This window comes from Pelophylax lessonae (genome assembly GCF_965119305.1).
Source record: "Pelophylax lessonae genome assembly, chromosome: 1".
Lineage (NCBI taxonomy): Eukaryota > Metazoa > Chordata > Amphibia > Anura > Ranidae > Pelophylax > Pelophylax lessonae.
This window is the reverse complement of record NC_138768.1, coordinates 404,791,674-404,805,041: the sequence shown is the minus strand read 5'-3', so window position 1 is coordinate 404,805,041 and position 13,368 is coordinate 404,791,674. Positions and strand designations below refer to the sequence as shown.

Genomic DNA, 13,368 nt, shown 5'->3' with positions numbered 1-13,368 from the left:
CTGCCAGACCCCTACATAATGACCTTCAGCAGGCTACTGGTGTGAATGTCTGACCAAACAATCAGAAAAAGACTTCATGTGAGTGGCCTGAGGGCCCGACATCCTCTGGTGGGCCCTTTGTCAACTGCCCGGCACCATGAAGCTCGATTGGCATTGGTCATTGAACACCAGAATTGGCAGGTCCACCACTGGCACCCTGTGCTTTTCACAGATAAGAGCAGGTTCACGCTGAGCACATGTGACAGACGTGAAAGGGTCTGGAGAAGCTGTACAGAACGCTATGCTGCCTGTAACATCATTCAGCATGACCGGTTCGGTGGTGGGTCAGTGATGGTCTGGGGAGGCATACCCATGGGACGCACAGACCTCAACAAGCTAGACAATGGCACCCTGACTGCCATTAGTTATCAGGATGAAATCCTTGGACCCATTGTCAGACCCTACACTGGTGCAGTGGGTCCAAGATTCCTCCCAACCTCATGTGGCAAGAGTATGCCGCCAGTTCCTGGAGGATGAAGGAATTTATATCACTGAATAAAGGCCACGCTCGCCTGACCTAAATCAAACAGAGCACATTGGGGACATTATGTGTCAGTCCATCTGACGCCGCCAGGTTGCACCCACTTCTGTTCAGCTCAGTGATGCCCTGGTGCAGATCTGGGAGGAAATACCCCACGACACCATCTGTCGTCTAATTAGGAGCATTCCCCAACATTGTCAGGCGTGATTACAAGCACAAATTACTGCGTATCATTTTGAGTTGCTGCAATGAAAATTTCATCAAAATGGACTAGCCTGTTGCATCATTTTTTCACTTTGATGTTCAGGGTGTCTTTGAATTTAGCTCTCAGTAGGTTGATCATTTTCATCAAACGATGTGGCATTCTTTCGTTCAACATTACCCAGCATGATATTTCCCCATTGAGAGCTGATGTGTTTTCAAAGTGTTTCTTTAATTTTTTTGAGCAGTGTGTGTAATATTATATATCATACACATTTTCCTTGTAGTAATGCAAAAGACAAATCATACAGCTGCTTGGACCAAACTGTTTCGAGAGAAAAAAAAAAAAAAAATATATATATATATATATATATATATATATATATATATATATATATATATATATATATATATATATATATATATATAAACCAGAGAGACCAAGGGCATTCAGTTGCACTCAGCTGCTCAAATCTAAGCAAGATGGAGGCCACAACATAAAAGACCACCCTCCAAATAAAATAACTTTATTTAAAACTTATTGAATAAGCAAAAATACAAATTCCAAAAAAGTTCATTTTACTTCATGGTTTACAAATATACAAAATAGAAGTTGGCATACGTTTATATTACATATTTTATTATGTAAAGTCCTATATAGAAAACAAACTTTTGTTCTGGATAAGGCATATGCGGAAAAAAGACATTGTACAAATTTATTGCACATAGAAACCACAGTGCATCATGTACTGTCTGCATATACAAATATATTAAAATAAATCAGGTTTACACACCTGACTTTGGTCAGAATTATAAAAAAAAAAAAAAAAAAAAGAAAATCGGAAGACAAATAGATTTCCTTGTCAAATATGCAGCAGTTTGAGAACTTTGGCTTCAATTTTGGTACCATTAGAAGTATCAGCCTGTAAGCACCATTAGCTAATTGTATTTATTCCTTCAACCAGCATTATATATTACCTTTGTGAACATGCACACCAAATTAAGCATCCAAGGGAATAATGATATTTCCTCAAATGTTACATAATTCCATAACGCAACAAGGAGGAAAAAAATTATTCTTGGTCCTTTTCTGGCCATTTGCTCCCTGAAACATACCATAAAGCCCTTAACCTACCAGAAGGAGCCTTATGAATATGATCAACAGCAGCAGGTGGGACAAGACTGAACGCTTCTGATTAGTGCAATCACTAGTTTTCCAGTCCTTAAAAGTTCCAGGATTAAGTCCAGTTTTATCCAAAAATGGAATGCCTGAAGATCCAGTCAAAACCCCGTGTTGCTAGAGGCTCTGTTAAATTAATATGTTCTCCATTATGCTATGGAGAATAGTTAGACTGAGGTTTCCGAGTTTTGATTTATCACAAAATTTGTAGTGCTTGCATTCAGTTTCTCTCCAACCCCCTAGTAATGTGTGCTGTAAATACTGACTCCTTTAGGCCTGTAATCACTTTTACCACTCAGAAGTGCCTTTTCATATGCAAGGCAAGGTGGTCTGACCTGGAGAAGGCACGATCACACCTTTGGCACTGGAATGGCCGATGGCCAGTATGTTTTCGGTAGTGGCGTGTCAGTTCATCAGAGCGAGCAAATTTCCACCCGCACCCTTCCCAGTCACAATGGTATGGCTTTTCACCTACAAAAAAAGAAACATAGCAAAATTAGTGACATTACGACACTCCAAATTACAGACAAGCAGCTATTCTACTGGAAAACCAAGTAACAAGTAGTATCTGTAATTTATAAAAAACAATTCAATTGCATCTGTCATTCTTCCAATGCAAGTTGGAACCAGATCAATATGGACAACTCAGTCTTATTTCAGACATAAAACATTACCCACATTCTTTTCTCAGCCCACAACAAAACAATGCAATAATAAAAGTGTTGCTTGGAGTTGCATATATTTTATGAAAATATGTGTAGCATCGACAATGCTATGGCTCACCTGTCATGAGCCAGACATATGTTCAAACCAGTTTATCTTCATTTTAACATTTACAATACAAACTAACACTCCATGCTTTGAAACATTCAATGGAAATGCACACTTCTAAATACTATACATAAAAAAATGTATAGAACTATTATCAGCTCTGTAAGTACTCAACATGGTGTGTGATTTAAAACTACTAAACCAGAAAAACCCATAGCACATAACCAACATCCTCTAGTCACACTACAGTAAACCTGTTGAAAGCCAGAACTTTGGTTTCTGAAGGATCTAGCCCTTTAGTGTGCTATTCAGGTATGATTTTATACAAATTAGACAGTGGGTGAAAAGGTTTTGATGACTAGTGAAAAAGCTTTTAAAATGTGTGCCAAGAATAAAAAAACATTTTTAAAAGAAAAATTTGCCAACCTTAACCTTCAGAAATGCAACGTCGCCCTGATGGGCTGGCACCTTAAAGTGATAAAGTCATGTTCATTAAACAAAAAAAAAAAAAAAACCAACCATGATACTCGCCTACTCTATATAATCGCTTTGCACAAAGCAGCCCAAGTCCACCTCTTCTCAGGTCCTACACCTGGGCACCCAAGCAGACGTGCTCCCTCTGTCTCCTGAATGGCTGTGATTGACAGCAGGGGGACCCAATGGCTCCCACAAAAACCAATCAAGAGTGCAGTTCCTAGAGGGGCAAGGCTCTCGTGGACATCGCTGTACACAAGGTTTTGCATGCTTAGAATACACAAAGGTTAAAAACCTTGTGCCTTTACAACCACTTTAATGTGCCTTCTATTTTTACCATCTTGAAAACCTAGTGTGTTGGGAGAGTTCCGTCACTAAAGCGGACCATACAGGTTACAAATCTAATGTTCTTTAGATACACCATTACCTGTATTATAAGGGTATACCAAAGAAACTGAGTATATACCATCCAATAAACCACCACTAGATAGGTATTGGTAAATTTACAGCAGGTTGCACAACTAGTTTGTAGATGTATGGACAATCCTAGTCAGCAAGGTAGCCTAGGTGTTTCTAGTTTTTTCTAAGCATATTTGATGGACAATACAAACTACAGAATGTCAAACTCAGGGTCAGGGCTTGCCCATGTTATCAATCAGGACTTATGTAATATGTTGGTAACTTTACATATAAAATGTCTGTTTTGATTTAATCCTGCAATTCACAATTTCTGGATTTAAAAAAAAAAAAGCAACATTACTGGCTATGGAAAATGCAACTGTACGAAAGGCCTCCTCATCTTAGACTGAACACGTACTTCAATACTTTTTTCCACTCTTCAGTGGAAACTTAGTTCATGATGCAAAATCAATTTTATAAACGAAGATTCTATTCAAGAAGAGAAAGTTACATGTGCCCAGCAGTATCAAAGCAGTAGCAAGAGTTTGTGAGGATGGGCATCAAATCTACTTCATTCAGCACTTGTATTTATGGTGCTATGCTGTGCCAACAGTGAAGACACTACATAAATAATTGAAGCAGATAGAAAACACCTCCGAGTCATCATTATTAGGCAGGCCAACACCAGTGGCAGACAGGCTTAAGGAACAAGCTGGAGGGGACCCCAGTCAGGATTAACTGCTACTACAGTGACAAAAAATTGTTATAGTTCCAAAACTTAAATATTTAAAGTACGAATAAAAAAAAAAAAAACAAAAAAAACACTTGCATTATAAAACTTGAGTTACAAATAATTTGCATCTTCCATTCAATTAAAAATAGGTATAGACTACACAATACCAGTTAGTACTAAAATCAATGCTGATCAATTTAAAGGTTACCTGAAAAGACACCATTTTTTTTTGTCCATTATACAAAAGGCTACCCAGTTTTATCAGCAATAAGTAAAAACTAAAAAGTCACTAAATCACAAAGGTAGAGAGGAAAAAAATAAAATAAAAACTCAAGCCATAATATGCTTTGATTTTGCATAGCAATTTACCCATTCCATTACTCCAAAATGGAAGACTAAAGCATCTTGCTTTTTAATACCGGTCATATAAACTTTTCTATTATAAATTGTTAAAGTTTAGGAATTTCCCCAAGTGGATTAAAAAGAGGATTTTTAAAATTTACATCACACCCAACTACTGCAGTTTTGCATAGTTGCTAATGGGGGTTGCATCCCATGCTTCTTTGAATCATTTAGTAACTTCAGTGGCCAACAAATCCAAGCTTTACTCAACTGTTGTGTCCAAAGCAAATAATGCTTCTCTATGAGATACTGGGAGTCCAATTGTTAGTGGTAACCATTTATTTACAGTATTTTAATTGGAGTGGGCACGAGTTTTTGCTGGGCAAGCTGACATATGTCTTTAGACAAGAATTTGGCTGATCAATGAATTCATACATGTCTAAATCCGCTGTTGAGTGGGGCTTGCAACAGTAACTACTACTCCTCAACAGACAGAAAGCAAGCTTATAATGGGACAACACTCCCTAAATACATAAAAGCATGCATCATTACTTCTCAATTTAGCAAGGGATATTTATGAAACTTGCCTAAAAATCTGCTGCCATAGCAGTGAAAATCAGACTGCCTTTTCTATAGTATATATTTGCTACCGCCTGCATCTGCAGTCTTGTGCAAACACCTGCTCCATTTTGAAGGCCAACATATCTACCACTATACTGTAAAGAGAATGGGACTGATTTACAAAAACTGGAGTGCGCAAAATCAGCTTGTTCAATAAAGCTTTGACAAACCCTGGAAGCCGATTGGTTTCTATGCAGAGCTACACTAGATGTTGCACTCTCCACTTTTAGTAAAGTCTGAGTCCCGGTTCACACTACCGCGACTTGTCAGGCGACTTGGCTGCCTGACAAGTCGCGGTCCATTCAGTGCAATTGAAACCATTCTAATAGGAGCGACTCAAGTCGCTCCGACTTAGAAAATAGTTCCTGCACTACTTTTGACCCAAGCCGGAGCGACTTGCATTGACTTCCATTATGTGAAGTCCGTGCAAGTCGCGCCGAAGCCGCGGTGCAGGGCAACTTCACTAGTCGCCCCCGAAGTCGTGTTGCCATAGTGTGAACCCACATTGACTCAGACTGAAATCTGATCAAAAATTATTCTCCAACTATCTTGGTTTGTGGCAAAATAAAAAACTGTCCCATTGATTTGTGATTCCACATGTACTAAAAAGATATGCATGTAGAATCCAAATTAAACAGTTGGGAAGAGAGATTTGGATTTACAAATTGTCAGCATTGGTTTATAGCAACAAAGTATTTTCTTTACATCCAAAATTACCTGCCATCTAGCATTTTTTACAATCATGCATTTGGGCCCATAGGGCTTCTGTGGTAGTGTCTCAGAAGATCAAAGTGACTTTACCTTTATTGTTTGCTACAAATAGTTTCTGCTATTCAAAAAATGAATCTGCTTTGTGGTAAACTTGCTGTAAACTTGGCCAGGCTGCATAGGATATTAACCACACCTCAAAGCCTTATGAAATGAATTTTTTCCACTTGAAAGCCAGCGACAAATATGCAACTGCCTGTATTGACAATTTTTGGCACAAGGAAAAAAATAAATAGAACAAGCCGCTCTTGGGTGAAAAACAACCTGATTTTACATGCTCGTTCAGTTCGTTCCGCTAATCGGAGGTGGAAAACAGGTCGTTAAAGCTTCATAAATCAAAATTTTAAATTCTGCGTTAGAAATATTTGTGTAACCAAAGTCATTAATAATGCTTCAACTGAATCATTCCAAATGAACTAGATTCGGAGAATAAAGTTCAACTGCTCTGTATATCTTCATTGACCATTATGAGTCAACATACGCGACATATAAAACTGCTAATGTTTTAATTTGTGGACTTGGAGGGCTAGCTAAAAATGTTTTCACACAAGAGTCAATTGGTTTCAACTTGAAAAATGTGTTATCTTATGTGAAAAAAATACATAGTATAGAAATATACTTAGTAATAAAAGGGGCAATTGCAATGCAATAGGCAAAGATACGTGTATTTCTCAAACTGGCACAAAAAGGTCATATCTGTAATAGATCTTGGCACAACTGAACTAAAAGAACACAAATGGAACATGCATAAAGAATTTGTCTTATGTGCCTGTTAAATACACAGTTGTGCCTTAAAACCTAAAATCTGAATTGGAGACTTAAGCACATGTTTTGAGTGAACCTATATATGTGCATGTAATAAATATATTATATATATATATATATATATATATATATATATATATATATATATATATATATATATATATATATATATATATATATATATATATATATCTATCACACACATACATTTTTTCTTAACATTGCATATTCAACTGAGATAAAAAATGAATATGGACAAGTTTTGGGTTCGGTACCAACAATAACCACTGAGATTGTTTCATATTTACAGCTCAATGAAAAAAATAAATGGGATAGTCTGGATAACACAACCTCCCATTTTTTTTTTTTTAAATTAGTGCAGTGTTTCATTAGGCTTATTACACCTGCATTTAAGAAAAACAAATATTCTGGTTTTACTTTATTTTTAACTAGGTGCTAAATTTACCAATAGGAATATACAGACTAGGTAACAAGACAGTTTTAGGTCCTTTAAGTTATCTGTAGTATATATATATATCTCTGTAGAATATATATATATATCTCTGTAGAATATAATATATATATATCTCATATTTTTTATTTTATTTTTTTATTTCTGTTTTCCTCTGTAATACGCCTCAAGTTCTCAAGTTTTGCCAAGAGTAAACCACAAAACCCAACATTATAAATAGTCTCCTGGAGGAAACAGAGCTGTGTGGGCACAGATGTTTATGCAAAGCACACTGATGTTTTGTAATACTAGTGTTCCTGATTACAACCAGCAACAGTATTCTTCAAGCTCGAAAATAGAGTCAAGATTGGTAAAACCACCTACCTGTGTGCGTTCGCAGGTGGGCCTTTAAATGTGAGCTCTTGGTATAGGTCTTTCCACAGCCTGCATACTCACAAGTGTGAGTAGCTGTCCTTTTCCTGGGCCAGGATTTACGACCTCTCTTAGGTTTAACTTCTTCTGACATACATCCTGATGTTAGGAGCTCTAAAGGTGAAGAGGGTGGAGTCAGCATCACTTCTTGTTTCAATAGTTGAAAGTTTAGAGAAGGATCTTCATAAATATTTAGATAAGACTGACCTTGATACTGAAGTGAAGTTGGAGGCAGCTGTGGCTGCTGGTCTGGTGTGAAGTGAGGGAAACTGGCAGAAGTGCGGTAGCCTGGAGGTATTGACAGTGATGGATGGCTTAATGTCTGTGGGGAGGCATGGCAATCTCTAACCATTAGCTCCTCTGGGGTCAAAGGTTGGTTAGTCCTACTTGGCAGTACCCTCCCTACTTGGAAGTCATGCTGCCCTTGTGATTGCTGTACCTGTCCATCCATTTGGCATGACACAGAACAAGATGCAGTTGGCTCCTGCTTGATCTTTTGACACATGTGGGGCAGCTGATGGCTGGTGTAAACCATGGGACCGTCCATACCAGATCCACTTTTTCTAACACTGAGAGACTGGCCATAATCACCCATGTCCACAGCAGTTTTCAACACAAATTTACCTTGAAGACTCGTTTGTGGCTGTTGCATATAAACGGGATCCAAATCTGGTCTCATAAGCTCCGCCACAAATCCACCAGAAGGAGAAACATCATTTATATCCGCCAGGTTAAAAGTGGGAGTTGGCACAGTGGTGTCCCTAGGAGTGTACATGAGTGAAACGCCTCCAGTTGTGTCCTGGGGGCAGCGTATCTGGTAGGTAAAGTTACAATTGGCAGACATGTTGTCTTGGAGAGGTGCAGCTGGTGGTGGTGAGGAAGCAGTAGCAGAAGAAGAGGAGGAGGAAGTAGCCACCAGAGACTCCTGATGAATAAGGGAGTTGGAGAGTATAAAATCAAAGTCCAATAGCTCATTGAATTCTTCTTGTTCCCTACGAGAACCCAATTGTGCCGTCTCCCCTTCTAAGCCATCGTAGGGGCGTGACTGGTTAAGGGCAGGATATCTTTTCATGAGGGACAGCTCTTCTCTCCACCTCTGTGGGAACCATAAAACAAAAAAAACACAACTTTAACAAAACAAATCACCAAAATAGCATATAATGCATTATGGGGCAAATTTAGGAATAAAATGGGTAAAAAGGATGGTGCAGTCTCCCACTACAATGACAGCTTAAGCTCAGGTAGTTACTCTAGGCAATGGTCAAATTCTTTGCTGCTGTATTTCTAAATTGGTCCCCGAGACCCGACCAGGATAAAGATTTATTGTGATTACACAAAACTAGATCCGTTGACCATTTTCACTGAAACAAATAAAAAAAGCTAGACTTAACTCTTCCAAACACTGCCCCTACTAAACATAGTAGAATAAATAAAACGTCCACATGCATTTCAATTATGGTTACTAAATACAGGCTACAGACAGTACCTGCTTCCCAGCAATTAAGAACACATGTCAGATTGTTAGCCGTTAAAAAATTTGCATCTCACATTTCCCTTTAGTAGTAGTATATGTACTGGTTTCTAAGATAATACTTAACAGAGAGTCTTCTATGTGCCAGCTGAGGGCTATCAGCAGGAGATGAGTAAGAGCAAGCCGCAAGGAATAAACAAGCAAACCTCTGTAGACAAGCAACAATTACTGTCCAGTGCAGAAGCTTCATGCCATAAGAAAGAAACAATGCTATAGCTAAAGAAATCATTTACAAGTTCTCTGTATAAAAGCCATAGAGAAAACAACTGCAAAGAGAACCAAACTCAAATACTTTAGAAACTTGGAATGAAAAGCACACCATTTTCTTGGAACGGTGAATTTGAGCTAAACTAAAAAAGGAAATGCAATCCATACAAGCAACACATCATTAGAATAAAAACTCAGTTTGATGACAAAAAAATAAAAAAGCATCTCGCAAGAGACAAATCCCATGACAGACTACAATCAGATCCAAATAGCAGGCTTCACTGTCACTGATATCTAAACAGGATTACAGAGCAGGGAACCCCTCAAACACAACTAGAAGTGGCAGAAAAAGTCAAACTGCTAACAAGATAGATAGCCATCAATGATACATTGTGATACATTATGATACATCTGCTCACACAGAGAAGGTGCAACAAAAAGTTTACAAACACAAATGTCATCTCTCAGTGTTTATTGAAATGTGCAGAACATTTACAAACAATGATCTGGATATCCTCTCTGGGATACTCACGTTGCCAACACTTGCCTGTCTCAAAACCTTGTCCTTGCCTGGGGTCCCCGCTGTGAAGGTGGCGATGGAAGGCAGCAAGGTCCCGCTGAGAGCCATGTCACACTCACTGGGCGGCTGCCTAAGCAGATATATACATAGGGTCGGTCAGATCACGATGCATACATTGACAAAGTAAAGTTATCAGAAGCAAATGTGCACACAACATCCTGATAAAAGATTAAATTACTTTTTATATTCGAAATCTATGAAGGCTCTTTATTTGACCTCTCGTGTGCTTAAAGTGCAAGTACAGCCAAGTAAAGGATCAGAAGCCCTGCTAGTTTACGGCTATTTTAGGCATCCTTATGGTGGCCAAAAACCCCATTGATAAAGGATTGATTCTCTCCTGAGATTACAAATTCAATCCACGACCCAATTGATTGATATAGGTATAGTGAATCAGGTTGAAAAAATCCATCTAATTCAACCAACACAAAAAAATTAAATAGAAAACCTCCATAATTAATCCTATACCCACAGTTAATCCAGAGAAGAGCAAATTTGCCACACATGGGGGATGTATAATTTAGTCAATAGTTGGAAGATATGATTATATGTTGATCACATCTGTTTCCACCATGCAATCTCATAATCTGACAGATGTCCAAGCATCTCAATGCTGCCAACTGAAACAAAACTATTAATTTTCTGCACTAGCTGATCAACTCAGTTTGGTTTGATGTTCCTTCACTTCCTGTCAAGGGATTGTGTTGTCACCAGGACAGTGTGGAGGCATCTGAAGTCCCAGATAGCAGTAAAAACCCAACAGGGGATGTAACCCTTCACCACCCAATCCAACACCAAAGTAGATGAGGTTCTGTCAGGTCCCCTGCTTTAGGTTCAGCCTATGGACAAGTAGTGATACAGTACACTTATAGAAGCTTTTTTCTAACATTTTCTATCCCAGAGGAAACCTTGAAATAATTTTCAGGTCACATTGACCCCCCTGGTATAATCCCAACCCGGGTCATGCAAAAAAGCCCCTTACATTGGTGCTGGGAAGTAGGAAGAATTCCACCCCCCACCCCCACCCACCTACAGGGATTTGGGGGGAGCAATATTGACACCCTTGCTGTCATACTGCTGGCTCTGCCAAGTGTCTTTGGACCTGAAACTATGCAAGCACCTTCAGATGGAAGGTCAGCCAGCCACAGCTCAAGGAACCCCTAGCTACTTCTGTTGAGAGTGGCTTCTTTAGAGGGTGCTGTGGGAGGATCTCCCTGTAGGTGCAGCCAACGGATCAGTGGTGATCAGAGATGGTATAATATATACTCTATATAGAGGGGGCCGTAGGATGATCTACCTGTAGGTTCACACAATGGACAGTGATCAAAATTATTATATATATATACACACACATACATACATATACACACACACATTAATAATATGTATATATAGCTGTAGGAGGATCTCCCTGTAGGTGTAGCCTATGGATATTCTCTATATATAGGGTGCCATAGGATGTCCTCCCTGTAGGTTCATCCCATGGACAAGTAGTGAACAGACATTGTATTGTGTGTGTGTATATATATATATATATATATATAATATACAATGTCTGATCATCACTTGTGCATAGGCTAGTGCATATATAGCTGTAGGAGGACCTCCCTGCAGTCTATGGTCAAGTGGTCATCAGACATGGTATATTATATATATATATATATATATATAGTGCTGTAGAGGAATCTACCTGAAAGTGCAGCCTTTGACAAGTGGTGATCAGACATGGTATACTTTATATAAAGGTGCTGTAAGGGGGGGGGGGGTCTCCCTGTAGATGCAGCCTGTGGATAAGTGGTGATCATTGTGTAAAAGGTGCTGTAGTTGGATCTCCCTGTAGGTGTAGCTTGTAGACAAGTAGTGATCATTGTAGAACATATATAGTGCTGTAGGAGGATCTCCCTGGAGCTGCAGCCTGTGGAGAAGTAGTGATCACTGTGTAATATATAAGGTGCTGTAGTTGGATCTCCCTGTAGGTGCAGCCTGTGGATTAGGGGTGATCAGACATGGTATACTTTATATAGAAGGTGCTGTAGTGGATCCTCTGTAGGTGCAGCCTGTGGATAAGTAGTGATCATTGTAGAATATATAAGGTGCGGAAGTTGGATCTCCATGTAGGTGCAGTCTATAGATAAGGGGTGATCAGACCTGGCATACTTTATATATAAGGTGCTGTAAGGGATCTCCCTTTAGGTGCAGCCTATGGATGAGGGGTGATCAGACCTGGTATACTCTATATATAGGGTGCTGTAGGAGGATCTCCATGTAGGTGCAGCCTGTGGATGTTTAGTGATCATTGTGTAATATAGAAGGTGTTGTAGTTGGATCTCCCTATAGGAGTAACCTATGGATAAGGGGTGATCACACCTGTTATACTCTATATATAGGGTGCTGTAAGGAATCTCCATGTAGGAGTAGCCTATGGATGAGGGGTGATCAGATCTGGTATACTCTATATATAGGGTGCTGTAGGTGGATCTCCATGAAGGTGCAACCTGCGGATAAGTAGTGATGATTGTGTAATATAGAAGGTGCTGTATGTAGTTGGATCTCCCTATAGGAGTATCCTATGGATAAGGGGTGATCAGACCTGGTATACTATATATGTATATATAATATATGTGTGTGTGTGTAGCTGTAGTTGGATCTCCTGTTGCCCTCACCTGCTTCTGGCAGCAGACGTACCTCATATACGTAGCGCAGCCCCTTGTATCCCCGATGACAGAAGAGTCGTCATTCGGCAGCAGAGTAATCCACAGACAGAGCGTAGACTGTGACTCCGGAGAAGTTTATTATAGTGTGTCGTGAGAGAAGAGTGGGCTCAGGCTATGCACAGTGTTCTGCAGCATACAGTTCTCTCCAGCCCCGGGGACACCAATCCGGCAGCGGGGATTCCCTGTGCCTGCCACAGCTGCCATCAGATCCTCCTCCCCGCTATCGGCTCCGCCGCCTGAGCCCTGCCTCGTGTTATGTATGACTGCGAGCGGGCGGCTTGACAAGCCTTAAAAGCACGGGGGCGGGGATTCACCTCACGTGACATGCCAAGCACGCCCTTCGCTTCCACGGCTCCAGCACAACACACCTGGAACCCAGCCCCGCTTCACAAGTTCCTAGGAGCCCCCAAGAGGCGGCGCAGCTGACCGCCACAGTTTTGTTACCATAGGAACCAACGCATAGCCACTACGGAAAAGAAATGGCTCGTACGGGACAAATGTTATTGTTATATAGTCTATCTATTCTACATGTCTTCGCTTTAAAAAAAAAAAAAAGTGACGCGCGGCCACGGTGTCCAGCTGCGAAGCTCCAGTGTGCACGTGGGAGGATCCTTGGAGGGCGCGGTTTGGGGGCGTGACGTCAGAGCAGCAGCTGGCTGGCAAGCGCTCCTCGAAATGTGAC

The 13,368-nt window shown here is 40.0% G+C and overlaps 1 protein-coding gene across 8 annotated transcripts; it reads right to left on the bottom strand.

The window, feature by feature from the left end:
- Positions 1 to 1,818: 1,818 nt before the first annotated feature.
- On the bottom strand, positions 1,819 to 13,107 carry KLF4 (KLF transcription factor 4). 8 transcript variants are annotated; one of them, XM_082260475.1, is made up of 5 exons: positions 12,636 to 13,107; positions 9,928 to 10,041; positions 7,865 to 8,753; positions 7,610 to 7,771; positions 1,819 to 2,372 (listed from the first exon to the last, which is right to left on the bottom strand). In XM_082260475.1, exons 1-5 carry the CDS (start codon positions 12,660 to 12,662, stop codon positions 2,197 to 2,199), a joined length of 1,368 nt encoding a protein of 455 aa, XP_082116601.1. In that variant the 5' UTR covers positions 12,663 to 13,107; the 3' UTR covers positions 1,819 to 2,196. The 8 variants fall into 8 exon arrangements, with proteins under 8 accessions (XP_082116601.1, XP_082116595.1, XP_082116596.1 ...); XM_082260469.1 differs by having other exon boundaries at positions 7,610 to 8,753; positions 12,636 to 13,106; XM_082260470.1 differs by having other exon boundaries at positions 7,610 to 8,753; positions 9,943 to 10,041; positions 12,636 to 13,105.
- Positions 13,108 to 13,368: the final 261 nt, after the last annotated feature.